The sequence below is a fragment of the Lonchura striata genome, chromosome 7, assembly GCF_046129695.1.
Source record: "Lonchura striata isolate bLonStr1 chromosome 7, bLonStr1.mat, whole genome shotgun sequence".
Taxonomy (NCBI): Eukaryota; Metazoa; Chordata; class Aves; order Passeriformes; family Estrildidae; genus Lonchura; species Lonchura striata.
In genome coordinates, this window is record NC_134609.1 from 12,793,146 (window position 1) to 12,819,832 (window position 26,687).

The 26,687-nt window shown below is 42.1% G+C and overlaps 3 protein-coding genes across 3 annotated transcripts in view; 1 reads left to right on the top strand and 2 right to left on the bottom strand.

The window, feature by feature from the left end:
* PPP3CB (protein phosphatase 3 catalytic subunit beta) overlaps positions 1–3,955 on the top strand; it is a 46,798-nt gene extending 42,843 nt beyond the window's left edge. The window contains exon 15 of the transcript XR_013340258.1: positions 3,582–3,955. The gene's annotated coding sequence lies outside the window, so the exon portion shown is untranslated. The remainder of the gene's footprint in view (positions 1–3,581) is intronic.
* On the bottom strand, positions 647–13,855 carry ANXA7 (annexin A7). Its single transcript, XM_021548676.3, has 13 exons — positions 13,763–13,855; positions 12,241–12,298; positions 9,247–9,463; positions 8,829–8,930; positions 7,618–7,658; positions 7,252–7,354; positions 6,892–6,986; positions 6,118–6,231; positions 4,731–4,901; positions 3,054–3,224; positions 2,870–2,945; positions 1,554–1,666; positions 647–998 (listed from the first exon to the last, which is right to left on the bottom strand). Exons 2-13 carry the CDS (start codon positions 12,295–12,297, stop codon positions 876–878), a joined length of 1,383 nt encoding a protein of 460 aa, XP_021404351.2. The 5' UTR covers position 12,298; positions 13,763–13,855; the 3' UTR covers positions 647–875.
* A 2,714-nt stretch (positions 13,856–16,569) lies between these two features.
* EIF3F (eukaryotic translation initiation factor 3 subunit F) lies at positions 16,570–22,370 on the bottom strand. Its single transcript, XM_021547729.3, has 8 exons — positions 22,091–22,370; positions 21,934–22,004; positions 21,712–21,791; positions 20,510–20,647; positions 19,365–19,456; positions 19,016–19,152; positions 18,765–18,878; positions 16,570–18,022 (listed from the first exon to the last, which is right to left on the bottom strand). The coding sequence occupies exons 1-8, from the start codon at positions 22,368–22,370 to the stop codon at positions 17,945–17,947; spliced, it is 990 nt and encodes a 329-aa protein (XP_021403404.1). The 3' UTR covers positions 16,570–17,944.
* Positions 22,371–26,687: the final 4,317 nt, after the last annotated feature.

Genomic DNA, 26,687 nt, shown 5'->3' on the forward strand with positions numbered 1-26,687 from the left:
TAAAGCATTGCTGAAGGAACACACTGCTTATTACCGCTGGGGAGTTACAGTTGGGGACAGATTCATTGCAGCTTTCTAAAAAAAACAAATGTGCTGTTCAAAGTTTTTCTCTAAATCCTTTGAAAACATCTACAAAGCCATTTATACTGCGTAGGTCACAACTGCTTTGGGTTGGATTTACAGGTTAGCATTAAATAAATGCTTTTTTACTGCTTGATCAGCTGCTGTATAACCCACTCCTTTACAAGGAGAGACTTCAGAATCATATCCAAGATTATTTCTCCTTTTCATTGCTGCCTTAGATACCATTACACTTAACTACTAATTTAAAGAATTTAATAGGTGTTTACAGTCAGATTCTGCCAAGGCCCCTAAACTGTCAGTGTGTTGTGACTTAAACTGTGCACTTGCATGTTTTTCAACATTATGATGGAAACACATTAAAAGGGGACGGAGTGTAAAATGCTTGACATCACAGCCTCAGGCTTTGTCTTCTACAGTATGTTCAGCAGTTTAGGTATTTCAGGAAACTTGTTGAGTGCTGGAGATTAATTTGGCTGAAACAGTTGACTCCCACAGAGATGCATGCAGGAATCCAGTAGAGAGGAAGTGGTTTTGTCTCGGTCAAAAAGACTAAGGCTTAGGGTCTAATAGACAAGATATATCTTTTATTATACAATAAAGAATATTATGTGCTGTAAATTAAGGCATTGTTAAGTGCAAAAAGATTACTGAATCATCAAGAAGGCATATTTGATTAGGCAACCTTTAAAATTATTCTTTTACAGGGATAGTTAGTATCTACTTAAAGCATGTTTCATGTCCTTCAGTTTGTTTAAAAAAAAAAACAAACCAAAAAACCAGATAATCCTCTTCTATTGCCCAACAATTGCCAGCAGCAACTGCCGGTAATCACCGCTTGTATCACTTGCTATCATTGTAGCCAGTGTCTTCTGATACATCTGTGTGAACATCTGTTTAATTTGCACAAGGTCAATCTATGCAAAGACAAAAAAAAAGTAGAAAACTCAACCATGGTGTATGATTTAAACCCTAGACAGTCACCCCGCACCTCCTCTCCTGTGAACTAGAGAACACATGCCAAGGGTGAGATGTGCAGTGATTAACCCTGTGCAGTGGACAAGCCAGCTGGTCCCTCCAAGGATAGAGGGTCAGCTCCCAAAGCAGAGTGCAGCAGTTGTTCCATGCTTTGTTAAGATTGTGCTGTCCTAACTCTGAACAGGTGAACTTCTCACCTGGAGGTTCTCACTTGCTACGTAGATGGGCAACAACAGTTAAAAAGGGAAACAAGCAGTTACTGCAATCTAGGCAGAGTTAAATAAATTATTATTTAATTAAGCCAGTGATAACTATTATTTAAAGCCAGTGAAAACTGGCTTTAAAACTAACTAACGTGCATCTAAATGTGAACCCCATAAAAGCTTCATGCAGTACATGATTTTACACCTGTGAAAGGAGGACTAAATGACAGGCTGGTTTGGGTAGATGTTTTTTTGCTGCACGTGACTGGTGCACAGGAGAGAATTTCTTACCTCACTGCGAGTGACTACAATTCTGATGAGGGTAGAATCATCTGTGCCAGCTCCTTTCATAGAATAATAAAGTCTTTCTGCAAAAAAGGCTGGGCGATTTAAAGCACATTGCACTGCAATAAAGTATATTGTTAGGATTAGTTCCAGTAATGTAGTCTATATAGTGATACTTGGCAGGATCAACTTGTCAGGATTTTTGCTGTAGACAGCTAGAGGTCATTCTTAGTGAAGATCCAGTTACTTTGAATAATGGGACTTATTTATAGAGCTAAACTTATTTTCAAATTGATCAAATGAGTTATCCTTTCACACAAAAACTTAAAAGTTAGTAGCAGTTAACTCCTCTGGAAGTGCTTTTCAGAACTCTCTGAAATCTTAAATCGCAAATAGGTAATTCAAAAACAGTTCTCCTTGGATAGCTGGTATTGGGACACAAGCTATTTTACTCATGTTCCACTGCTAGAATCTCACTAGGAAAAGTACAAATGTAGAAGGTTCTCTAGTAGTTCTACAACTCTTGTAGTTACAGAATAGACCTTGTTTCAGGTCAAGTGTTCACACTCAGAGACAAGCCACTATTCTTCTACCCGATTCTCAGACCTGAATTTTTCCTATTAAACTCTTGAGTAGAATAAACTCTAGGAAGTTTTTGCTGATCCATTATGGCTACAGAATTGCTGTCATTTGGGTAAGCACTTACATGACTGGTGTCTCCAGATTTATTACTAAATATTACTGATTTTCACCATCAGTTAATTGTGCTGAACTGCTTTCGGTAGGAAAAACTGAATTGAAAACAACGTCTTCTATTTTGTGAAGCTTGTCCTTAACCACAGCTGAGCTTTTTTGGGTAGATGGTGGTGGGGAAGGGGATGGAAAAGGAACTGTGCCTTCAGTAGGTTCATGTTGGCTCTGAGGTTATCAGTGTGGGTGGCTCAGATGTCTTTGCTAAGGAGCTGCACACCCAGTCATGGCTCTGTGACACTGGTACCCCCTTTTGCAGAACTCTGAATTACACAGCTACAAGCACTAACCACTGACCCTTGGTTCTGAGCACTTGCCTGCCTTCCCAGAGAAGTGACAAATAGTTTCTATGTGGCCTTTCTTATTTGAAACTGACTTCATGACGGTTGCTTATTTTCTTTACTTAACTGCAAGATGAATCATTTAAATAGTTGAAGCTTCTCCTGTTCTAGCAGAGTCTCTGATTATGTGATCATTTGCCATATGGCCAGTGCTGAACTGGATTTTTTCTTTGGTTACATTTAGGTTTAATTCCTAAAGGATAATGGGGGAGGGAAGAACACATAACTTACCAATAGTCTTCAAACCACGTTCCACATTTCCAGAAAATTCTCTATCAATGCTGCTTAATAAATCACGATTAGCAATCTGCAAATAAATGAGATTAATATGTGGATCATGAAATACAGTAGCAACTGGAACCTTAATTTAAAATGCATTGACCAAGCTTATTTGAAATCAGTGAAGACCTCCTACCCTGGAGTATGCCTCAACTGTTGCTTTCAGCTGGGGAAAACTTCTGCTTGCCAGAACCATATTAAAGCAAGATTCATCAGTCCCAAGTCTTCCTTCACCCGCTTGGTACAGACGCTGAGCATCTTCTTGAGCTTTTTGATAATCCACAGTTTGATTCTCATCACGATTACCCTTAATGCAAAGACAAGAGATCTCAAATGAAATTTCACAGAGAAAGCTGTGCTTTAACTGCTTGCAGTGTACATAGACTGAAGCATATGTCTTGAAGCATATATTTCAAAGCTTGAAGCAGAAAGAGTAGTTTGAAATACATTACATTGCTTTACAACTTCTCTTTGGTTTAATATTCTTTACAGGATGTAAATACAAAAGTGGCTCAGAACCCTATCTCTAGGACATGCTTTAAACTGCAGATACACTGACTCAGATAACTTCACCTCTACCAACCATCTCATACTTCTAATTAAGTATTGTACTTAATTCTGTATTTTACTTAATAATGCAAGCTTTCTTTTGATTTGTTTCTAGGCTTCAAGTTGCAAAGACTCTTCCCAAACCAGCTAATGAATTATTTTACTGAATATGCACACCTGAAATATCTCAGGTTTCCCTCCTATTTTATTTAAAAGTTGCTTATTTTAAGTAAAAATGCCTTTAGAAAGCACTTAATACATTTGTGTCAATAAGGCTTATATGACATTTTATGTGCTTTGGTGGTTGTTTTGGCATTTTGCTGCCCAATGCATGGATGGATACTGCTAAACATACTGGCTGAGTAGGCTGAATACATTCTCTCCAATACTGTTGTATCTATAGAGATTAATATACTATTTAAATGATTTGGTTGTCAGTTATTGTAAACTACTGGATTTATCAAAATAAAAATTAGCAGCATGAGCTTCTCCAGGTTTGCTTTCTTGTGGATTTTGACTTCTAACCAAATATCTAGAGCATAGCTGAACTCTCACAAAGGAAGAAGCCAATGAGATAGAGAAATGTCATAGAAATTTTAACAGAAATAGGCAAATTGATCAGAGAAATGTGGGAAGTTGCATTAGTTACATATTTCTTCCTAAATATGAGCAATTGCAAGTTACTATTCTTCAACACAAAATGAGCCCTAGTAAATGATATGGGATAACAAAGCTCCAGTGGCCATTGAGTTCAACAGCAGCACCTCCCTAACTCTGGTGATGTAAAGGGAAGGCAGGTTATGGAGTAACTTGGTGGGGGAGGTTTTGCCCTGTGGCATGTCTTATCTTGTTTGCAGGGATTCTCACAGGCATTCTGCATACCACAGAGGTTATCCAATCAGCTTCACCCAGATTACTTTGTTAACATATGGAAAAAATAAAAACTATCTTGCTCTAACAGCTGTGTAGAGCACAGTTTTAGGGAACCACTTGGTTGCATCTGCACAATATTTTCACGTAAGTTCTGATACTAATTGAGGGTGCTAAATTAAGTCACAGAATTCATAATGGATTTTTAGATAAGAAGTATCTCTTGAGGAGGGACTGAAGTGTCATATCATAAGGAAAAAATTAATTACCATGGGCTTATTTCTTAAAAACTGCCTCTTACTAAGCACACACAGGCTATTTGTGGAGCCATTATGACTAAACACATCAGATGTTATCTTATTTAAAAAAAAAAAAAAAAGAAATTAAAGCTCACTTGGCACATAGATATAAGTAATCGTTCAAAGTGTCCTGAAGTGTCTGATCTGATGTCTTGTTCAATGTCCCTTCCAAATTCTGATTTATAGCAGTTCACTATTTCACGAATCTCCTGGTTTGTCCTTGTGCAAAGGATCTCAATCAACACACTCTCCTGAGTGCCTGCTCCCTGTAGGCAGAGAAAACAAAGGCATAACTACAGAGCACTATCTATGCAGTTTCCTTCAACTGTGAAATAAAGCAGTCATCTGGTAGTTCAAAATTTAATACTATCCAGATTGTAAGAACAGTATCCCCACAGTGTGAAAGCACCAAGTCAACTGTATACTTAAAATGGAATGAACATTCCTCAAACATGCCACTCTGCATCAGTTCAGAGAAAAACCCCAAAACTATACATCCACATCTGTGACACTGGCCAAAGTTAAATGGAAAGTGGTTTAGGAAGGAAATTCTTTGGCAGCCTTAATCTGGAAATTTACCAAAGGAAGGTAAAGCCTTATAATAATCATTAAAGTCAAAGGTACACATGTAAATTCTGTTTTGGTCTGTACACACGTGTATTTCCTATCCAAATATGGCTGCTTCCACAATGTGGAACTTTTAATAGATGCTTCCCTCTCCCCACAATAAAAGTTAATTGTGATTTCTGTGTACAGAGGGAACTTACTGGAATGAGCATCTCAATACAGGGAAGGATTAGATAGGAGACGAGATGTATGAGACTTCTAGGTAATCTTATATTATGAATTTTTGAAAATGGTTGAGTGGCTATTCCTCATTAAAGGCAGATTTTCATTTAAGCTCCATGTTCTCTAGAACGGATTGAGTTACACACTGCTGCAGTTCAAGCAAGACATTGCAGTAAACTGGATGTACCAGTTTACCCGAGTTAAAAGTTTAAACCAACTAGGTCACCTAATATCTAAATGGTGTCTTTATATTTCAATAGATACATCTATCATCTGACTTTAAGAAATTATTTTTTCATTGTCTCCTTGGGGGAAAAAAAGGGATAATCCAAAAATACCTTTCAGTAACAAAGGTTTGCTCCTAGTAAAGAAAGGCATATAGTTTAAAGAGTGGTTATGGTTTTAACAGCACCCTGGCCTTTCTAGGTTCTAGCAAAAAATATGCCCAAGTGGTAGAGAACAAGGTTCTGTGCTGCAGCACCTCCTCCTCTACTTAATGGACATCTGCCTTGGCTAACTGGCTAATCCTGCAGAAACTGACTGGAAATGGGGACAGCAGAAAATAATTTTAAGCCCAGCAATACCAGGATTTGTTTGACACTAGTGGATTTTTCAACAATGCTGGGACCAGGTATTCTTAGATGAGCATTTTAAGATAGTTTAAAACTGTTTCCTTCCACAGGAATACCATACCTTCATTGCATGACGTAAACTCCAGGCATCATAATAGGTACTAGGCATGAAGAGGGCTAGAATCAATTCTTCCACATTACCACTTAACTCAGACTTCAGATCTTTAATTAAATCCTGTTCAATTATAAGCACAGAAAGGGCTTTGCAGAGTATTAGGCATATATAGATCGTATACTGAAGAAAGATCAAATTAGAACTTACTTCTATGGCTTATTTCTACCTTTCTACCTTTGTGCTGTTTTTCCTGTGAAGCTTTGTTTTATTAAGAACTTCCCTCTGTCCAAATCTCTGACAACTCAACTCTTTTCCATTATCTCCTCACTAATGCCACAACTACAAAATTTCACTTTAGTTTGCAAAAATGACAGGGAAGAAATTAAATTAACCTGGAATTTTTTTTTTATTATTATTTTTATTTTATTCTTGGGAAAAAGATTTCAGTGCTGGTTTGTATGCATAAAAAACTCAGTAGTTTCAGACACTACTACAAGGGCAATTTAAGCTTGATTATTTTCTGTCAAGCATTAGAAAAGCTTCTTGTGTGGTCAGGGACAGAGACAGCCTCCAGCCTTCCCCCACCCCTCCTTCTGTGAGGTATCCAGACAAACCTGTGTCAAATACCAGATTTCTCCCAATACATAAGGAATATAACCAAAAGAAGTGCATTTTTAAAATGCTCAAATCATTCCCCAGGACTAAAATGCAACCAGGCAGTTAAAGCAGCAGCTGAATGTTTTGATTTTTTTCCGTAATTCAAAGAACCAGTGAACATACCTTGCCATACATAGTCTTGAAAGCTGTCTTGATTTTTTGCCTTTGATCATTGGAGCGGTTAGCAACAACATTTATGATAGCCTGCTCATCAGTTCCTTGGAAACAGAAGGGCAATGTCATGTTAGAATGCAATATAGTCCATTTATAGTGCACTTTATACTGTTGCATTTGGGCATAATTACTTAATAATAAGATTTTTAAGTCCACCAAATTTTCTGTGTAACTCCATCTACTAAATAGCCCCAGCCATTTTGAAAAGCTTGCTGCGGGGAAGTATAATTAAATAAACACTGAAGAAAACAACAAAATGGCATTAAGAAGTTACATCAATAGGAACTAAAGCTTCTACTTCTTACTTACCAAAACCCTTCATAGCTTTGCGTAGGATTTCTGCATCCCTTCCAGCATCAAAGTTTGGCGCAGCTTGAATTGTACCCTGGGTACACTGAACCACTGCAGCAGGCTGAAAATAAGAGTCACATGTAACTAGATATCTACACAATAAAGATCAAATTAAAATCACAACTCTGCAATCAGTACTTCAGAAGGAGTTCTCCATTAGTTCTCCATTTTTTCCTCTAACACAGAATCAGGGCAACATTACTCTGAGGTTAGAAGGAAAATCCTGATGCAGAACAAAATTGAAACCTTTGGAAATCAGCTGTAAAAACATTAAAACTACAGAAGCCACATAAGATTAATTATAGAAAAGAAAACAGCACATACCATACCAGGCATTGGAGATGGTACTTGTCCACCAGGAAATCCTAGTGAAAATAAGGAACAAGGTAGGAGAAATTAATTAGGTCTCCTCTTATGGAAATGCCATCTAATCTGAATATGAAGTCAGACCTACCACTGCAGACAACCTCTTTCCTAATGGTACCTACCATAATCAGTAACTGAATTTCTTCTCTTGGGGATAATGGGAAGAACCAATCACAGATGCATTTTGGTACATTAACTAGCAAGGCAATTCTAAAAATACTAAACTTAGTGGTGCTGTGGGAACTGGAAGCATCTCTCCTTACGAAATTCTGCTATTTTTGACAGAAGCCAAGATAGTCCAAAGAAATGAAGAATGTGTGTTCCATTCTCTCTTTAAAAGCTGTTATGTACATTTTAAAATGCCTAGCATGTAAATAATAAATATTCAGAATTCATTGCTGCAAAAAGAATTGAAGAAATCTCATTTTGTGATCAAAAGCACCAGTAATACAAAAGCTAAAACTATTTTATCGTACTGGAATTTTATTTTTATTCATAATATGTATGCACATCCCTTATCATTTTAATAGCAATTTAGTACCAGAGTTAACAGAGCAATCATAAAACAAAAAGGTTTTGCTGCTTAGAATTTCTTTAAAACACAACTGATACATTCCAGGACATTATCTCTAAAGTAACTGAATCATCTCTAAAGTAACAGAAAATAATCTCTATAGTCTCTATATATCTCTGGATATGAGTTTCTGAAGGCAAATCATCTCTATATCAACTGACCACTCAAAGCATTACAAACACTGCACTGCTTTTAAGCAAATATGTGCATCTCCTTTCTTCTTTCTCCAGTGGGTCAGGAATCACTGTGAGCACACTGATCTAAAAAATGCAACTGAGATTAACAGAACAGCTAGATACTTACTGAATGTGGATCACAGTTCTCATTAGATACTTGCAGTTTGAAAAAGGGTAAGCACCTAAACCACTACATCATGACCCCTATTCAGGAACAGCCATCCCCTTTGGATTTAGCACCTACAGAGATGGTTCTCATCAGCCCTTCAGCAGCCTGGTCAAGAAAGGTGGCAGGAGATGCACAGCATACAAACTTCAACAGTTACAAGTAACAAAGGTAAGGGCTTAATTTCTTACTGCCTATCCTGGAGTCTCTTGGTTTAACCATAGATGCTTGAAGTTTCTTATACATGACATACCTGGAATTTGTGCTGGTCCACCTCCAGCATAGCTTTGGGCAGGAGGCTGCTGTGGATAGCCACCAAAGCCAGGCCCAGTGGGAGGTACAGCAAAGCCAGGGCCTGGAGGACCCAGGGACAAAAAAAAAAAAACAGACTTCAGCACACTTAGTATTTTGTACTTGACTTCTTGACACAACAGGAGCCAGTTTATTAAACAAAACTATGTAAGAGACCGGTTTTTCCATGTGTGTGCAGTGACCCAGAACCACCAAGGCTCTGCCATCAGCAATGCAGGTATTTACTGCTGGATGGCAGCCTGGCTGGCTGCCTGAAGCCATCACTGAACAAAGCTGCTTTTCTTTACTGTTTCTAACGAGCACAGGGAATGGTTACACTGGAAATCACTCCTGACTGGTTCTCTAACAATGGATCTTACCTCCAGGATAAGGTGGCATTCCTCCAGCCTGGGGAGCTCCAGGGAAGCCCCCTGAAGTGGGGTAGCCCCCCGGGGCAGGATACCCTGCTGCCCCTGGAAACCCAGCATTCGGTGGTGCTGCAGGATAGGTCCCTCCTCCTGCTGCAGGGAATCCTCCAGGAACAGCAGGATAAGCATACTGACCAGCTGGTGGATAGACAGACTCCTGTCCTGTTGGCTGGAATATAAAAATGGGATGTCTGTATGCCTGTTAACAGCACATTAGAGTAAAAACTCCCAAGCTGCCAAAATGTCCATGTGTATAACAACAACATGAATGATACATTTAGCTGTAGGGCTTGAAGCAGAATTCTTGAAGCCTGGATGGGGTCCTCCTGGTTGGGTGTTCTGATGCATCTCCTGTGTTGACATGGAATCAGAGAGTGCTCCAGGGTGGAAGTCACCTCTCGATGGCCTATGATCCCATCCACCCTCAGAGCAGGGCCAGCTTTGGAGTTGGGTGAGCTCTTGCAAGGCCTGATATTCAAGTTTTCAGTATATACAAGGAATGACAAATTCACAGCCTCTCTCGGCCCCTGTTCCAGGGTTTGACCACTCTCCTAGAGAAAAATGTTCTCCTCAAACCATTGCAATTGCAACTTGTATTTGCTAGCTGCCCTTTCACTGAGTCTTTATTGCTACTTCTCACTCAGCAGAAAACTGAACAGATCTGTACTTTGCCTGCTCTTCTCCAGGCAAGCAGCCTTCCCTATACATGCTCCTCTTTGTCGATGTCTTTGTTGCACTGGGAGGCCACAACCAGACACAGAATTGCAGAGGTGCTCTTGCTAAAGCCTGGTATGTCATTAGCCTTCCTCCCTGAGGACTCGCAGTGCTGAGCCACATTTGACTTGGCAGCCACTGGGACTCCTGGTCCTTTACTGGAAAGCTGCTCTTTCTATTCCACACAGAGAGGAGGTGAGCTCAGCTCAGCTTGCTCTCTATGAAGAATTAGGAGCTCACCCCCTGTTAAAAGACATTTAAGAGCATAGTGGCTTTGAAACTTCTGCCTCTCTTGCACAAACATTTTTAAATATTACGGGATAAGAAGTTTTAGGGTTTTTTTTCCATTTCCTTTGGAATCCAGGTTATAAAGCATGGATATTCAATGACTAAATGTGGATCACTGAGTCAGACTGAGCACATATTACGGGTTTTAAATAAAAAGAACAAGTCCAACGGCTAAATATTTGTTTTGCTACATGTATGATTTACCAGCCATACCACAAAGATTGCTATTAGCATTAAGATACATTAGAAATATTGAATGATCTGGATCTCTAAGGGAAAGCCCTGTAAGGTGAAAATCATTATAACATGACCTTAGAAATCAGGATTCAAAATCAGCTTCATAATGAAGCATAATGGATGGACCCATTACTCACTTGCTGAGAATCACCTTTACTGACTAGCTTTAGAAATACAAGTCACACATTACATATCGTACACATTCATTCTTGACTCCAGAAAACAGGAATAAAGTGCAGAGCAGAAAAGCCTAGCTCAAATGTTCTTGGGTTTGACTGCCCCCAGATTTCTACCCCCAAATTACTATGCCCAGGCTATATAATATTCTTTTCCCCAGAGGTACAGTCTAACATTTCTCTGCCTGACTCAACAAAAAGACTTTACTGGAATTTAGATTCAATAATCCAAATTTAGGATGTAAAGCCCTGCTCAGATTACTACCAGTGCTGCAGAAAACAACAATTTCACATGTGCTTTTTAAATTGGTTATCACATTGGGCATCATCAATGAGACTAGGAATGAGACTTGATAACAAGTCTAAAAGGTATTTTAAATTAATTCATTGAAGCTATTTTTTAGATCCTAGCTAAGAAAAAAATATTTTTTCAAATGTAGTTGAAAATGAACTACAGCTAAAATCATGAGGGTTCAGCAGAACCTTAAGGGAAGAAAAGAAATTCTAGAGTTAATCATCTTGTTTCTAACATGTTTGTCTTTCATTTGACTGACTTTAATCTTTTAGACGAAGTAAGGGTAGGGTGTAAAGCAAAATCATCAGAGAATTTATTGCATGTACTTATATGTGTATATTTATATTTTGCCATATTTGTATCTTTTCAGTATCTTAAAGGCTTTCGGGCTGAGATCCGTGCCTAAGTCTGCTTCTGTACTGCATAGAACACCAGTAAAACTCCCACAATTACAGCATGACAAGTACCATGAAAGTGCTGTGAGTGCCATGATCAGTGCCATAAAAACACAGAGATCAATCTAGCTTTGGAAAATATTGCAGGCATATCAAAAAGACTGCAGTATCAGCCATACCTGATACATTTCAGCCTTCCATTAAGTTTCCTTCAAATTTTTAGTCCATTCAATTGTGACATGAAGGTGGAACAGTCCTGTGGATAGGGTAGTCAAGACACAGTGTCCTCTATCCTCAGAAAAATAATTACTTGATGTTATATGAAAGCTGGGCTACTTGAGTGAAGTGTTCCAAGTTCTTCCTGATGGCTGTGACCACTGAAGCTTTTTTAACATCTCTGTAAATCCTGGGATATGGCTATGTGAGTATTTTGTACAGATTGGTTCAGAGATTGCTTCTAACCCTACATGTAAAAGGCCTTCTGTTTGCAGAAGAAACTTTTAAAATAAAAAAAAAGAGAGAATTGTTGAGATGAGACAGCTGTATTTAAAAAAACAGGCTCACAAGATAAAATAAAACAAAACCAATGACCTTTCTGGAACAATGGGCATCACTAAAAAAACTAAATGTCTTTTTTGGAATTCTTGTGTGACAGCTGTAGTCATCCCCAGAGATATACAGAGGAAAACAAAGACCATAATCACTAGAGAACAGGGTACATGAACTGACTACTACTATTCACTACTAGCTACTACTTACAGACACATGGAGCACAGTCAGAAGGGATATTCACAGAATAGAAATGCATTAGGAATGCAACACATCCAAGTGCCATACTTACAGGATAACCTGGGAAAGCAGGGTAGCCATCAGAAGGGGGATAACCTGGGTATGACATTCTGGGGAAGAAAAAATAAAAAAGGTATTTTCATTGTGAAGCACTACCTCTGAGTTTGTAGTAGGTATTTGCTTACTAATTATCTATTACTTGAATAATCTGCAATTTATCCACAGAACTTTTCCTCTTTTTCTCTCCTACATCTGACCATAGCAATCAGAATTCAGAAGGGAAGCATTTTCAACTTATAGTAATTATAGTCAATTTACTATCACCCTTATTTAAAGTCAGAGAGACATTTACGCATAGTAAGAAGCTCAAACTTCCAGAAAGCTTTGAAATACAAGATATACTCTGAGGTGCCAGCAGGAGGGAGTTTGGACCCTTTGGCAGGACAGAAACCATGCAGGTTTCTGGACTGCAACCAAGCACCTGTATGTGTCATCCTGCACTGCTCTGCTCACAGGGGTAGTTCCTGGGAGAAGAGCAGTACCCGAGCTATCCCATGTAAAATGGCAATTGGAGAAGAACAGGTCCCTGTTCTTGAACATCCCTCAGCATAACTTCATTTGTGGAGGAAATTTCTATTTCCTGACAAGTGACTGTTTCTTTTAGTCACATTTTTAACAGAGGATCTTGGGGAGTGGGGATAGAGATCACCCCATCCTGCATGTTGCAGGGAGATTCGACACCATTAGCCAGGTTATGAAACTTTTAACGACAGGGGGAAGAAAAATGGACTTTAAATTTGGCACAAGCATCCTCAAGTTGAACAGTGGCTCGACGTAACTAATTTTAGAACGAAAACAACAACAGATTTTTTTTTTTTTTTTCCGTCAGACTCTCGTTTCCCCCCGCTGTCCTGGATGGGCGCGGGGCGGGTTAAAGCGGGGGCCGAGTTGAGTCAGCTGCGGCACCGGCCCGCGGTGAAACATCAGCGGCGCGCTCCGTGCCTTGGGCGGCAGCGCAGCCGCTGAGCACGGAGACGCTTCCCCGGCGCTCCGCCGGCAGCACGGGCCCGCTCCCGCCGCCTTGAAGGGCCCCGCCTGGCGCTGCCCCGCTCCGCTCCGGGCAGTCACGCATCGCCCCAGGCTCCTCCCGCTCCCTCAGCCGCGGCCCGGCACGGCGAATCCTTCGGCGAGCTGCGGACGGAGGCAAGTACCCCGGTGTCCCGGTACCTGCCTCTCCCGAGGCCACCGGACCGCGTCCCCGCTCCACAGCGCCAGGGCAGCCCCCGCCGGGAGTGCGGCTCCCTGGGACAGGCGGCACCTCCCTCGGCCGGACACCTGCCGAGCCCCGAGCGGCCGCGGCTCCGGGAGCGCCGCCCGGGGCTGGGGCCGGGGCCGGGGCGAGCCCCCGGGCGGTGCGAGAGCAGAGCCGGAGCCGCGGCCGAGCCCCCGGGCGACGTGCCGGCAGAGCCGGGGCCGGGGCCGAGGCCCCGGGCGGGGCCGGGCCGGGCCGGGCGCTGGGGCGAGGGGCACGCGAGCGGCGGGCGGCCGTTCCTCCCTCCCCCCAGTCACCTCACCTGAGGGAACCTGCGGAGCCTCCGGCCTCTCTCCGCAGCCACACCGCAAAATGGAGCCCGTGCGGCCGGCGATGCCCGCCCCGCCCCCGGCACCGAGCCCGCCCCGCCCGGCCCGCGGCGGGGGCACCGCACCCGGTGCCGATGGTGAGGGCCCTGTCAGCGCAGAACCCTTTGCTGCCCGTGCAGGCTCGCCTCGGCTCGCTCAAGGAAAGCTGCGAGGTGCCCGAGGTGCTGTCTCGGGACGGACGGGAGGTAAGGTCGCAGCACAAGTGCCACAAACGCAGAGCCACTGGCCAGTGGAGCTGTGACAGGGGAAGCGGGCGCGCAGGAAGCGCCCGGAGATGCTGTCCCGCGGGAGTCCTGTGCCACCCGCTAGGAAAAGGAGAGAAAAGTCCACATTGCAGTTTCCCCGTAGCACCACTGCAATGAATTCAGCCCTAATGCGCGTAGGTTTAAGTCAAGTCTGTAATTCAGTAACACATGCGTCTTTAAATCAAGATCATTGTTTAGTAGCTGCAGGGAGTCCATCAAGTCACCACCGGAACTGCATGCAACAGGCAGAGAATATAAAAAGAACTAATTGCATGCAGCTGGAGGAGCTGCTCCTTTTGCTGTAGTTGCTGAAGACCAGGATCTAAGTCCCAAGAGGACATAAAGGTAGGATTGACTGACTACTACATACATTTTTTCTAGAAAGAAATCTTAATTATAGTTATTTGTATGTAATTATGGGGAGTGCCCTTACTGTTTTGTTTCTGTCTTTTGTAATGTTTATTAATATTATACTTTGAATAGTCATTGCACAGATGTGGTCCTTTCTTTACCTGATGGTTAATTATTCATAAGGCATTCTGACAAACAAGACTTTTATTTATGAAGGACTCACCTATGATATTATGCACCAGTTACTTTAGATTATTAAAAACATTTCCTTTTTTGTTTATGACAGACATGCTAGCAGTTTGGAGACCATTCCAATACAAACAGCTTTGGTTCTTTTCTGTAACCTGGTGCAGCACTTCAGTTCTAGATGAAATAACAACCACTGTTCTCTTTACCCATAGAACAGTGTGAAGTGCAGACAGCAGAAAATAGATGGGTAATAATTTACCATGCTTGCTTGCTTCAAATGAAGAGCACCTAAAGCCACATGAATCTAATACATTACCTATCCAGGAAAATTGGGCTTGTTCTCTCTTGTCTACCCAGAACACATCAGGAGTGGCTTTAAGAATTTAATCCTCACAGCATTCTTCAGCTGACACTCCGAGTGCATGTCTTCTTTCTTTTACCTGTTAAGCACATTTCTTTCAGGACAGGTAAATATTTTAATCCTTGTTTCCATGGGAACCAAGTACATTTATAAAATATACAATTCTTTTTCATTTAGTGGACTGTTTTGACTTAAGCTACTCAAGAAAAGAAAAAATGTTTTAAAACAAATTCCTTTCTTTTTGTGTAAAAGGAAGAAGAGACTATTTTAAACAAAATTACATGTGTTTGAAGAATCTGTTAAATGCATTGAATGTTTATGTATCAACGAGAATGTTTGGAATTACTTCGTTAAATCATGCAATGGAACCATTGGGTGTCATCTAATTTCTGTATTTAGGGAAATCTCTTGGCTTGCTACTTATACCTAGAATCCACACATTTAGGAAAGCTCCTAAAACCCCATGCAGAGTTAAGGCAGCTTCTCACGATTAGAAAATTCAAGTTTAGTGGAGAGACAAACTTTGTTCTTCTCTTTTGTAATATTCTTGCATCTGATCCTAGACATGGTACTGGACAGAATTCTGGTCTGGAGTGACTTGGCTCAACTATGCATTTGTGCTGAGTGCTGTCAAAATAGCTGAAACACAACTTTTTTCTCAGAGGAATTTATTGTTAGTGATGTAGGCAGCTAAAGAATTGCTGCTTCTCTGTGTGTCCTGGTTGGACCATTATTTCCTACTTAAGTAATATAAAGCATGACTCCAGCCAATCTAATTAAATTAAAAACTAAGATTTTTCCCAAGTTTGTTGTAAGAACTGGTCAGCTTTGAACCATAGGTCAAAGTGTAACAAACCCACAGGCTACTGCAGTGGCCCAAGTCTACATTATGTACTAAAACCACTTCTCCTGTTAGACTGCCTTGTGACTGCAGTTATTAAAATGCAGTCGCAGTAAGCTGTTAACCTTCCGTGTGCGGGGAGCGGAGCGAGCGCAGCTCCCGGAGGAGGCAGGAGGAGCCTGTGCTTGGTTAGCTGGCGAGGCAGTCACTGCCCGCTGAGTCATGTAGTGCTCCACCCGCCCTGCTCCGAGCATCAGGGCTTCACACCGCCCTTCGAGAGCTGCCAACCAGCCTCTGCTTCCCCAGTGAGGAAACCGAAGCTTCACCCTTCCTCAAAGCACAGGAAAACAGCAGCTTATGCTGCTTAACTGTTCTAGAAGGGCTGTGTGTCTAACGTTTTCACATCAATTTTAATCATTTGGATTGAACCCGTGAATTTCAGGTACAGGTGGCGTACGTCAACAGGTTCACAAAACCACACACTGAAACACTACCTCCTCTTAGCAGTAGATTTAAGTTTTCTGCCAATAAATTGAAGTGACTCAACTAAAAACACAAATTTAGTGACCTTCATCCCAGTACATGGAAATAATCACCAAATGAAGTTGCTATTCTGTGGTTGCTATGTCAAAACTTTCTTCAAAAAACACCATGATCTGAAAAATTTGAACCATTAAATGGCTGAATTTAAGAATATTAAGTTTAAAGAAGAGAAAGGAAAGCAAAACATTTTTATTGAGACTATTAAAAAAACAGAGTTGAATTCTAATCTTATTTAATGCTCAAAAATAACATTTTCAAGGAGATGAGTATCTTTTCTGGACCTTCAGTTTTCACTTACATTGACCTTGCAATTAGAATTTAGCATTCAGTCGCTGGGGGAACTTTCTAGATTGGAACAACCACTACAGGATCTGTAGATTTGTAATCTGAGTCTTCTTCTTGGGTTTAGCTGGGAAATTACCAGTTTTGGAGAACACTCTTTGGATACTTCAAATTCATTCACCAAACTAGATACAGTCCTTAGTAAGGAGGGAAGAGTTTTATTGTAGAAGAGGGATGGTTTAACTCTGTTAAAGCAGAGTCCCTCCTCAGCACAGCTGAACTGTAAGCCTTCTAAAAGTAATGCTATTGGCAGAGACTGTGCAAAGTTACAGCTGATATTTGTATTTGCTTTCTTCCAGCTGGTACTTAGTTAACATGAAACATACCTTGGGGAGAAAATGAGGTTTCTTTACACATAATTTTGGCAGCAGTACAGCATTATGAAATAGAAAACTCCTGTTTGGCAACACCCAACTTTTAACCTCAAATCTAATGGATTGTCATTTTGCTGTCCTTTTCTTCTTTGGCAAAGATGGAAACTCCGGTAGCCAAGCTTGTTTAGTCACAAATGCTTTTCAAACTCTTTTACCATGAACTCAGTTGCTGGCTTTAATTCTCTAACTCCCTCTTTATGAGGGGCTAATGCTATTGACCTTTACTTCCTTTCCCAAACAATCAGAATTATATGCATAGAAGTGATACCATAAATTGAATTTACTGTTTCGTAGCCTGATGAAGGGATATACACAGCACCACTAATACACCAGAGACTATTCTACAGTCCTTCATGGTAAAGCATATTATATGCAAAACAAATCCCTACACTTTCAGTGTGCTTTAGCAGTTGGAAAAAAAACCTGCAAAGAACTGGACTTCACTCCCATCCATGCTTTCTTTCCTGATGCCTCTTACCACCACCCCCCGCCCCCCTTTCAGAAATGGATTCATTACACAATAAATGAGGAAGTTTTTTTTCTGGACAGAAGCCATTGTTGCCACTGCAATGGAACTTTTATTCCAAATACATTCTTACAATAAAGCTGTATTTTGTTATACAAGTAGACAAACCCACAAGATGTTAAGATTCTCATATTCCATTTTAAAATAGCAGGTTCAACTGAACTGCAGTTGTCCCCATTCATTTCCTAAAACATGTTAGGGATTTTTCAGAGCAGTGGAAATAACAATGTAAACCAAGTCATGTAGGTAATTAAATTACAGTCCAAGGAAATTTCTAACACCACAGAAAAGTGTATCTGCTCATTCTTCAGGTTCCTTTAAGTGTAGGGTGGCAAAAGTTTCTTTATAAACTAAGAAGTTTTTCATTGAGAGCAATCTGTGACTGTGTGAGATTTGCCAAGTAGGTTACCATCAGTAGGTCCTGAAAGGGAGGGGAAAAAACAGTGATCAGAAATATTAACAAATCATAGCTTATTAGATAGCTGAATTTTTAACATCTGTAAAACATTTTACAATCAGCTACAAGAAATAGTTAGCCCTGAAAGTCCTACCTTGAGGAATGCTTCCCTTGCAGGAAGCTTTTGGTATTCCTGGCATATGAAACACTGCTTGTGAAATTTTAACTCTGAGTTCACCCATGTTAACCAGAGAAGTCAAAGGGTATGAGCAAAATTAAAAATTAGTTCTGGTATTACAGACTGTAGGTGAACAACACATTCAGAAACTTAATTTTTCTAAAAATCTGTTAAGAGAAATCAGGTAGCATGCTAAAACCTTGTTCACGTTTGTAAGTGTTATGCAAAGAGACAGAACTCCAGCTCAGGCAAAAGAATCTGGCAAATCAGCAGTTATTGCTGAAATAAAAAATATTTAAGTTTGGTAATTCCTACTGTCCAATCAATATGAAAGAAAAATTGGTACTGGTTTTCAGATTATTTGCAAAATTCCTAAGTCCTTAAAAATGAATGCTTTTATCTGCAGTTGCTTGCAAGATTATGCTGAGCTTCTTTATCCATTCTCAGCCCTTAAAACACCAAATTACTGGCAATAAAAAAGCTATTAGCATATTGGTTTGAAAACATAGATAGTAGACAAATTTATGTCCGTATGACAAATTTTCAAAATTGCTAGCAAGGCACAGAAAAAATTGATTAAGATCTTACATTAATATTGCTGTTCAACATGGTCTCAAAGTCCTCTGGTGAAATCTTTGGCACCTGGTTAATAAGATCCATCAGGAAGCGCCCGACAGTGTTGTCAGCAGCCACTTTGCCAGACTAAGCATAAGAAACACACACTTCAGCATAAGTGGAATTCAAAGTTTATGGCCCAGAAAGAGAAATAATAAAAGAGAAAACCAAGATGCACAAGTCAACATCGAACTTTTTTCTGGCTGATAGAAAGGTGGCCTTACCAGCACATCCTCAGCATACTGCAGCACCATGGTCAGGGTGTCCTGGATCCTGGCTGATGCTGACCCCACCTGCTGCAAGTCACTGGACAAGCCAATCACACGATTGGGGCTAAAGCAGGTCTTCATGATAAGATCCACTGAAAGCAAAAGGAGGATCAGTGAAAAAACACTGACTGCCACAGATACCAGTTTAAACCCTTAACTTCTTGAAGATTTTTTTTAGGTCAGCTTCAACAAGACATTCTGATTACCAGTAAAATTCCCAGAATGGCAGTTTTACCAGGGTAAAAGAAGCATTTGAACATTGTCACAACAATGGTTATAACCAAAACAGGAAGAAAGCATTCACCTCCTATCCGCTCTGTATCATAATAAACATATTTCACTGTTAGGGGTGTGAACATCACGCCCATAGTTTTACCAGGGACTCCCATTGGGGCACTAGAAAAAAAAAAAAAAGAGAACAACACAACATTTTCAGCATGGACATATATAAGGGAGGAAGGAAGAGATTTCCATCTCAAACATCTCTGTTAGCACTAAAGCAGGAACATAAGTACGTTACTCATTCTCACCAAAATCAGCAATTTTAAGACCCAAGGATAACTGAGGACAGGAAACCAGTTCTGGCATGCTATTAATTGCTCTTTTTCATCCAAGAACACTCCTAACTGGTTTGACGTCAGCATAAATGCATGAAAAACTATAATCTTAACCAAATTTCCTTCTTGCTCTTCTATCCTGAAATACTTTGTGCTTTAAGAAATGACTGAAACAACAAGCAATATCACAAAATCCAAGTACAAAGCACTCTCAACGCTTTTATTATACCTAGTATTCAAAGTACTTGAAGTCCATTTACACTTTAAGTAAGATATCATGGAACACTTCTTGTTTTAAAGATGTACAGTCAAGAAGCAATACTTTCTCTACAAAGAAAAGGGGTTTTTCCTTATAGAGGAGAGCTCTGCAGCCAATACTGGAGGAATTCAGTGAAATGGAAGAGTTTAATTTCTCAATATTTAATCTCGGTTGTTAACTGATAAGAATGATGGTGTTAAGGGGAAGAAAGACCCATCAAGAAGATGCTGTTTGAATTGTGTTAACCACACTAATCCTCTGACTTGTATAAGTGCACTGCTGAGCAATAAAGCCCTATGGCTACAGGCTAGCATTCAGTCAGTGTGATGAAGTTAGTGACATCACAGCCAGCTGTGAGAACCCTGTGACATGTCCCAAAGATATTCTGAAAATTGTTAATTAAGTCACAATTCCCCACCCCAGTGAGGTTCCAGTTAATGAAGTTTTTCAGCCTACATACAATGGTCAAGACACTCCAATGAGAAGTAAGCCATGATCCCTGTCTTACCACTCTGTGTAACTACTGCTCAACATTGTCCACAAAAGGACACTGCGCCCCACTACATTTCTTGTCACCCTGATGGGGCATCTCTCAGACTGCTCCCCTCCCCAAAAGGCAGCCTCCCAGAGTACCTGACATAGGCTTTAATGCTCATGCGTGAATTCTGGAGACTTGTGTCCACAGTGAGGTGGATGGGATTGTGTGCTTCCCGGCTGTAATACTCATGGATCAGGACAGAGTGTTCCGTGATGTCATGACCTGTTGCATACCTTCAAAAGAACACAAGTTGAAGAGCCGTTCTTCCAACATTCAAGTGCCCAGTATTTTGTATTGCTGGTATTTAACATGTTTGTATCCTAAACCATCAATTTGCAAACACTGAGCTATAGCAGCATACTAAACTTAAGTGTTTTAACTGAGGATTTTTTACTTTATGGCCACCTGTCCCTAAAATTGTTGGAATCACAGGCTGAGTGCACCCACGCCCAAAATATGCACAGGGCCAGTGCTGTAGTACCAGCCATAAAACATCAGTAAACTGACATCAGACACCCAATATTCAGTTATCTGTCACTGTGTTGTAGACCAGCTTTTTCCATCTATGTAAGTCAAAGCATACCAAATAAACTTGGATGAATTTTGTCATTCACAAATCACACATCCCTCTGCAGGAGGTCTAACTTGTCAATCTAGCTCCTTTAACTGCTCTACAATTAGCATCTCACATTCTCAGGCAACCTCCTGTCACTGGAACTGCACTCTGCTGTGTTATTAGAAGGCTGTTGACAAAGTTTGCTCCACAGAAAGAAAATGAAGCCATTTTGTAAGCATGAAAAGAGTGATAAACACACTGTGCCACACACTCAGACAGAGACTCTGTTCCTATATCTCGTGTCACATCCCATACACAGGGTACTTCCAGCAGAGAAACAAGTACTCAAACTGGTATCAGTGATTCCTCCTGACACCTTTGGTACATTAAAAACCTCTTTTGTATTCTCCCTTCTTTCTAACCAGTTAACTTCCATGGTACAGGTTGTATTACAGGAAGTAAGTTCTTCTAACAAAGCTAGGCACACATTCTCTAACACATCACTCCCCTTAGTATTTTGCTAGACATAAGCAAAACTAAATCTTTTAAGTCTCCAATGCTGTCTCTCCTTTTCATGGGCTGCAGGAGCTTTACCACTGACTGTAACAAGAGTTGCAAGATATGACTGTCACAGGCATTGGTGCTTCTGCTTTTCCATCTGTGACAGGGCGAATTATGTATTTTAAGTACATTAAGGAATCAACAGACCTCCTTGCACGTTCTTGCAGAAGAACAACTTACCAGCCCAAGATGATCTCGCTAGGAGAAACTTTCTTGTGCAACTCATACATGTTTTTGGCAAATTCCATATCCACAGCCACCTGCGAAACGGGAGAGTGCCGAGACAGCTGGTTACAGGGTGCTTAGCCCGGAGGGCAACACGGGCACCGGCCGCCCGCAGCGGCAGCGCGGGGGTCGCGCCCCGCCGAGAGAACTCCCGCTCCGCCCCGGCCGCCTCCGTACCTCATCCTCGGACTCGTTGTGCGGCACGGAGAAGCAGTTGGTGACCTCCACCGAGTGCTTGTCCACGGTCCCTGCGGGAGGGAGAGGAAGGAAAGGACAGCGGCTAAAGGGGCGCACCCCCGAGGTGCGGCGGGCAGGGCAGGGCGGCGGCTCTTACCCAGCAGCGTCCCGATGACCCGCGCCGCGCCCTCGTTGCGCCGCTCGAAGCTGTCCACGATGGAGGCGAGCACGACTGGGTGCAGCCGCACCACGCGGCCGCCGGGAAAGGGGCCCGAGAGCGCGGCTGACAGTGGCGCGGCCGGCGGCGGGGCCGGCGCGGCCGGCGGGGCCGGAGCGGCCGCGGGGGCAGCGCTCCCCGCCGGGGCGGGGGGAGCCGCCGTCGGACTCTGCGGCGGAGCGGCCGCGGGAGGAGCCGCACCGGGAGCTGTAGCCGCCATTTTGCAAGAGAGAGAGGCTGGGTCCTCTGTACCGACAGTAATTGGCTGAGCCGAACGTCTGTCATGCAGCGCTGCTTCTCTATTGGCGAGACGGGCGAGCTAAGGCTATCTGTTAGCCAATCCGGAGCGTGCGATCAGGGGGGACGCTCTGATTGGAGGAAGCGCTCACCGTGTGTGACTGAACCTTACTCTTGTTCCCACCCTCCCGGGACCGGAAGGTTTCTCAATTGGGCGCTCGCATTCCCCGCCTCCCCGCTGTCCGCTCTCCTATTGGCCAGCAGCGCCCTCCCCGCCCGCCTTTGAAGCCGTTTATTGGCTGCGGAGATGCCGCTCAGCGCTGCGGAGGGAGGCAGCGGGGTCGCGCCTGGTGCGCGCTCCCTGGCGGGCTGGGTGAGCGCCCTCGTGCGGGCGGGCTGGGCAGGGCAGGGCAGGGCAGGGCCGGTGCCGCCGCGCTCGGGGCGCTGTGAGGGCGCAGGGGCCAGTGCTGCCTCACGGCTCTGCGCTGCCAGCGCGGCACGGTGCTCCAGCAATGCTGTATGCGGGCTCCACAGCCTTTGCGGTCTTGACAGGCGAGTGCTGTCAGTCTGTATTGCTCAATAGAAGAATACGTGGTTGTCGAGAAGAAATGCTGGTTGCCCGTAAGGTTTAGTTATAAATTCCCTTCCTGGGTGACGCTTGCCTATTACAGCGGCCCGCGTTCGCTGTCGAGCAGCGAAGCTGTGCGGGTGCGGCAGGAATCGCCGCCTCATCGCGGCCCGCAGCTTCGTGAGGGGAGGCGGAGCGGCGGGCGCCTGTCTGTGCTGGCGCTGACGGGAGCCAGGGGAAGATGTGTCAGGGGAGATTTAGTTCGCATCTTAGAAAAAGGCTCTTAAACCAGAGGGTGGTTGGAACAGGGTCACCAGGGAAGTGGCGACACCAGCCTGACAGAGTTCAGAAAGTGTTTGAGCACTGCTCTCAGGCACACGGTGTGACCCTGGGGATAGGCTTGTGCAGCCGGGAGATGGACCAGTGGGTCCCTTCCACCTGAGGATATTCTGTGAAATAAAACATGTATGCTTTCAATAGCCGACTAATAGAGGACTTTATTATTTCAGAACTTTGCTTTCTTTTTGCTAACCAGTTTAGCATGACAGATGGCTTTTGGACTTTTCTCTGCTTCATTAGTTGAGGCCTGAACGTCATCAGTTAATGTGCAGTTTCAACTATGTCATTGAAGAAGGCTCCCGAGTATTAAAGAAGCACCTCAATAAAAGGCTCACACATTCTGCCTAGGTGGAAGCAGTTTGCTTCTCTTACGTAAGTGGGGAACACCTTTCAAAACTACAAAGCAGTGCTAATGCATGAGAGCATTAACAGATTTTATCTCATCATAAAAGCACTTCCAGTTCTGTCTACCAGTAAAAACTAGATCTCCTATTCTTAAACTTCCTCTGTGCATCCTTAATTTCTTGTAGGTGTGGCGAGGTCAAATTGCATAAAGCTTTAAAACACTTCTGTTCCCAGAGCTTTGATGTGTCATTGAGAAGTCTAATGTCTGAGGTGTTCTTGTTAGAGAGTAGCTGCTTGATCTCATTCTAGTTTGCATCAAACTGGGCTTGGTGCTTAATTTGACATAGTCAGCAGAGTTGTGTGGAGAGAGAAAGACTCTGTACGAGCGCATTATACTTTTATGTTTTCACCTTAAAAATCGGGCAACTTAAAATGAAGCAGCAATTGTGCTTCAAAGCTGGCAACTCTGATAATCTTGCAATCTGTTGATGTCAAGTTGCTGCAAGGGTGCCAGAGAGTGTATGTAGTGAGTGGAGACGGATAGCCGGTATCTCAAAAGTCAAAGATCAGTGGCTGGTTCATACAAAGCCCACTTAATACAAAGACTGTATAAATCTAATGAGAAGAAAATCAATCATGTGCCTGGAGCAGATGTGTCCAAGCTACAAAACTGTTTATTCCTTGCTAAATGACTGCTGAAAAATGAAAACCTTTATAATTAATATTATTTCACAAAGTATCAGGTTCCTTTTAGAGGTAGATACACTTATCAGTGTATGCTGATGAAAACTTGACATACATCTCTGATACGATTAAGATGTTCATATACTACTCCACTGCAGTAGACTCGGTCTGCCTAGAGGGACACAGAAAACACATTCCCACATGTATATGGATCAGTATGGTAACTCAAGGCTTTCTGATTTTATAGTTTCCCTGCATCTGATTTTGATGGTGAATATAATTATCTCCAAGCTCTGCTTTTGTATGATTTCTCTTTATAGGCCTTGATTGTGACTGAGTCATTATTATTGCATTTGCTGCCATGTCAGCTGCAATTTCACTGGTGATGTGTAATTTCTTTATCAGTAGCCATCTTCTTATCTTGCTTGTATTACTGGAATTAATATAATTTCTTGCTCTAGGGGATATTTGCTACATTGCCTTACAGGTAAAGTAAAATATCTACAATTGATTTGATTCATCATTTCAGGATGCAGTTCTATCTGGTTAGTTTCATGGGATTGAATATGGTATTTTTATTCCTTTATTATAAGAAAGGTTTCCCATTGTACATTTCATCTACAAGGTTGTAAGGAGACACAGTCAAGTGACCCAAACTGACCAAAGGGATATTCTAGACCATATGACATCATGCTCAGTATATCAAGGGAAGAAGAAGGAGGAAGTGGGGGATGTTGGGAGTGATTGTTTTTGTCTTCCCAAATAATGGGTACAGGTGATGGAATCCTGCTTCCCTGGAGATGGCTGAACACTGGCCTGTTGCATATAGGTAAAACCTTAATAAAATTAGGGCCTTGTTGCTCTTGTGAAACACAGCTCAGTCCTGCTTCTTCAGCCAAGTAGAAGAGGACTATGGGAAAGTGACTCAGCTGCACTGGAAGTAGAAAACCAAGTTATAAGACCATTATGTGCTCACATTGTAGTTTATGGTGGTTGGTTGAATTATTTTGTTGTGCTTAAATGGAATGTACCTGGTAATGGGCTAACTGCTTAAAAAGGCCTGGTTTTGCAATAAAGGGCTCTCTCTTGCACCTGCCTGGGGACTCTGCATTACTCAGCTTCATAACAACTGCCTGTCCATGGAAAGCAGTGAATTAATTCCTTGCTATGTTTTGCTTGTGTGTGTGGTTTTTTCTTTCCCTATTAAGCTGTATCTCAACCCCATGAGTGTTCCAGCTTTTACCCTTCTGATTCTGTCCCTGATTGCGCTGGTGGAGCTGTGAGAGGCTGTGCACTGCTTGGCTGTTGCCTGGGGTTAAACCATGCAAGGATCCATCAGTTCTGCCTTCTCCTCTGTCCAGGAGTTATACATGATGCAGTCATGGGCAATGGTTTCAGATTTGTTGTGAGGGGTTGGTTTGTTTGTTTGGGGGTTGTCTTGGGTTTTTTCCTATTAAAAATGATAATAGTTCCCTTATTTAGTCTTCATCAAACATCTTAGATACTCATGCTAATAGATGAAAGACAGCTGTTGACAGCCACAGCTCCCAGCACAATGCATCACCTGACTCAGCCTCATCATTTCAGCAAAAAGGATTCAAGCCCTTCCCTGCTTTTGTGTAGTTTATTATGGAGCCACCTTAATTATCAGAGAAATAACATTGACACATAGGACTGCTGAGGTAATGCTTAAAGTGAAAATCCAAATACCACCTAAAAATGATGAGGCATAGTGTCAATTGCATACCACGTAGATAAAAGAATATACCTTTGCTAAAGTTAGAGTGGCAATGAAAGTTATCATTTGGTGATCAAAAATAGCACACTGGGGGCTGCTTGGTGCTTTTTAGCCACTATATGGAAATATAGAGATACAACCTAAAGTAAGAATACAAGATAAAACTTGCAGTGAAAAGTAGCAGAGAGCAATGCCCACAGGCTGGCAAGTGTAGGGCAACAGGTACATTCATAGTCAGAGTTTATACTCACTGAGGAAGGGAAAATGGAAACACATACTAAAGAATGGCTGTGAAAATAAAGTAAGTATCCTAAACCCCAGTCCAGCCCCAAACGGTACAAAGTTTGGCTCAGAGAAGTGTTGAAAAATTTTAATTGCCAAAATATGTCCCAAAACCTGTCACACAGACACACACACACACACACACACAGACAAAAAAAAAAAAAAAAAAAAAAAAAAAAAGATGGGTTAACTACCTTTAAAAACCACAGCAAAAGGCATTTTGATTTGAAAGACAGATTTTTGATGTTGCAGTACCATAACCCCTCTGGCTTTAGTAATAACTTGGAACAGGCTCTTCAAGAAGAGAAGATGGGTTTGGTGGTGTGCTTTTTTGTTGTAATTTT

What these genes read in the sequence shown, in the direction of transcription:
- EIF3F (XM_021547729.3), bottom strand. Translation starts at nt 22,370, where the DNA reads ATGGCGGCTACAGCTCCCGGTGCGGCTCCTCCCGCGGCCGCTCCGCCG. An exon ending in GGTCATCGGGACGCTGCTGG is followed by an intron (nt 22,005 to 22,090) that starts GTAAGAGCCGCC and finishes TCCCTCCCGCAG; the next exon opens with GGACCGTGGACAAGCACTCG. An exon ending in AGCGAGATCATCTTGGGCTG is followed by an intron (nt 20,648 to 21,711) that starts GTAAGTTGTTCT and finishes GTTCTTTTGAAG; the next exon opens with GTATGCAACAGGTCATGACA.
- ANXA7 (XM_021548676.3), bottom strand. Translation starts at nt 12,297, where the DNA reads ATGTCATACCCAGGTTATCCCCCTTCTGATGGCTACCCTGCTTTCCCA. An exon ending in TACTTATATCTATGTGCCAA is followed by an intron (nt 3,225 to 4,730) that starts GTGAGCTTTAAT and finishes CTTTGCATTAAG; the next exon opens with GGTAATCGTGATGAGAATCA. An exon ending in TTGTAGTCACTCGCAGTGAG is followed by an intron (nt 999 to 1,553) that starts GTAAGAAATTCT and finishes GTCTTTGCATAG; the next exon opens with ATTGACCTTGTGCAAATTAA.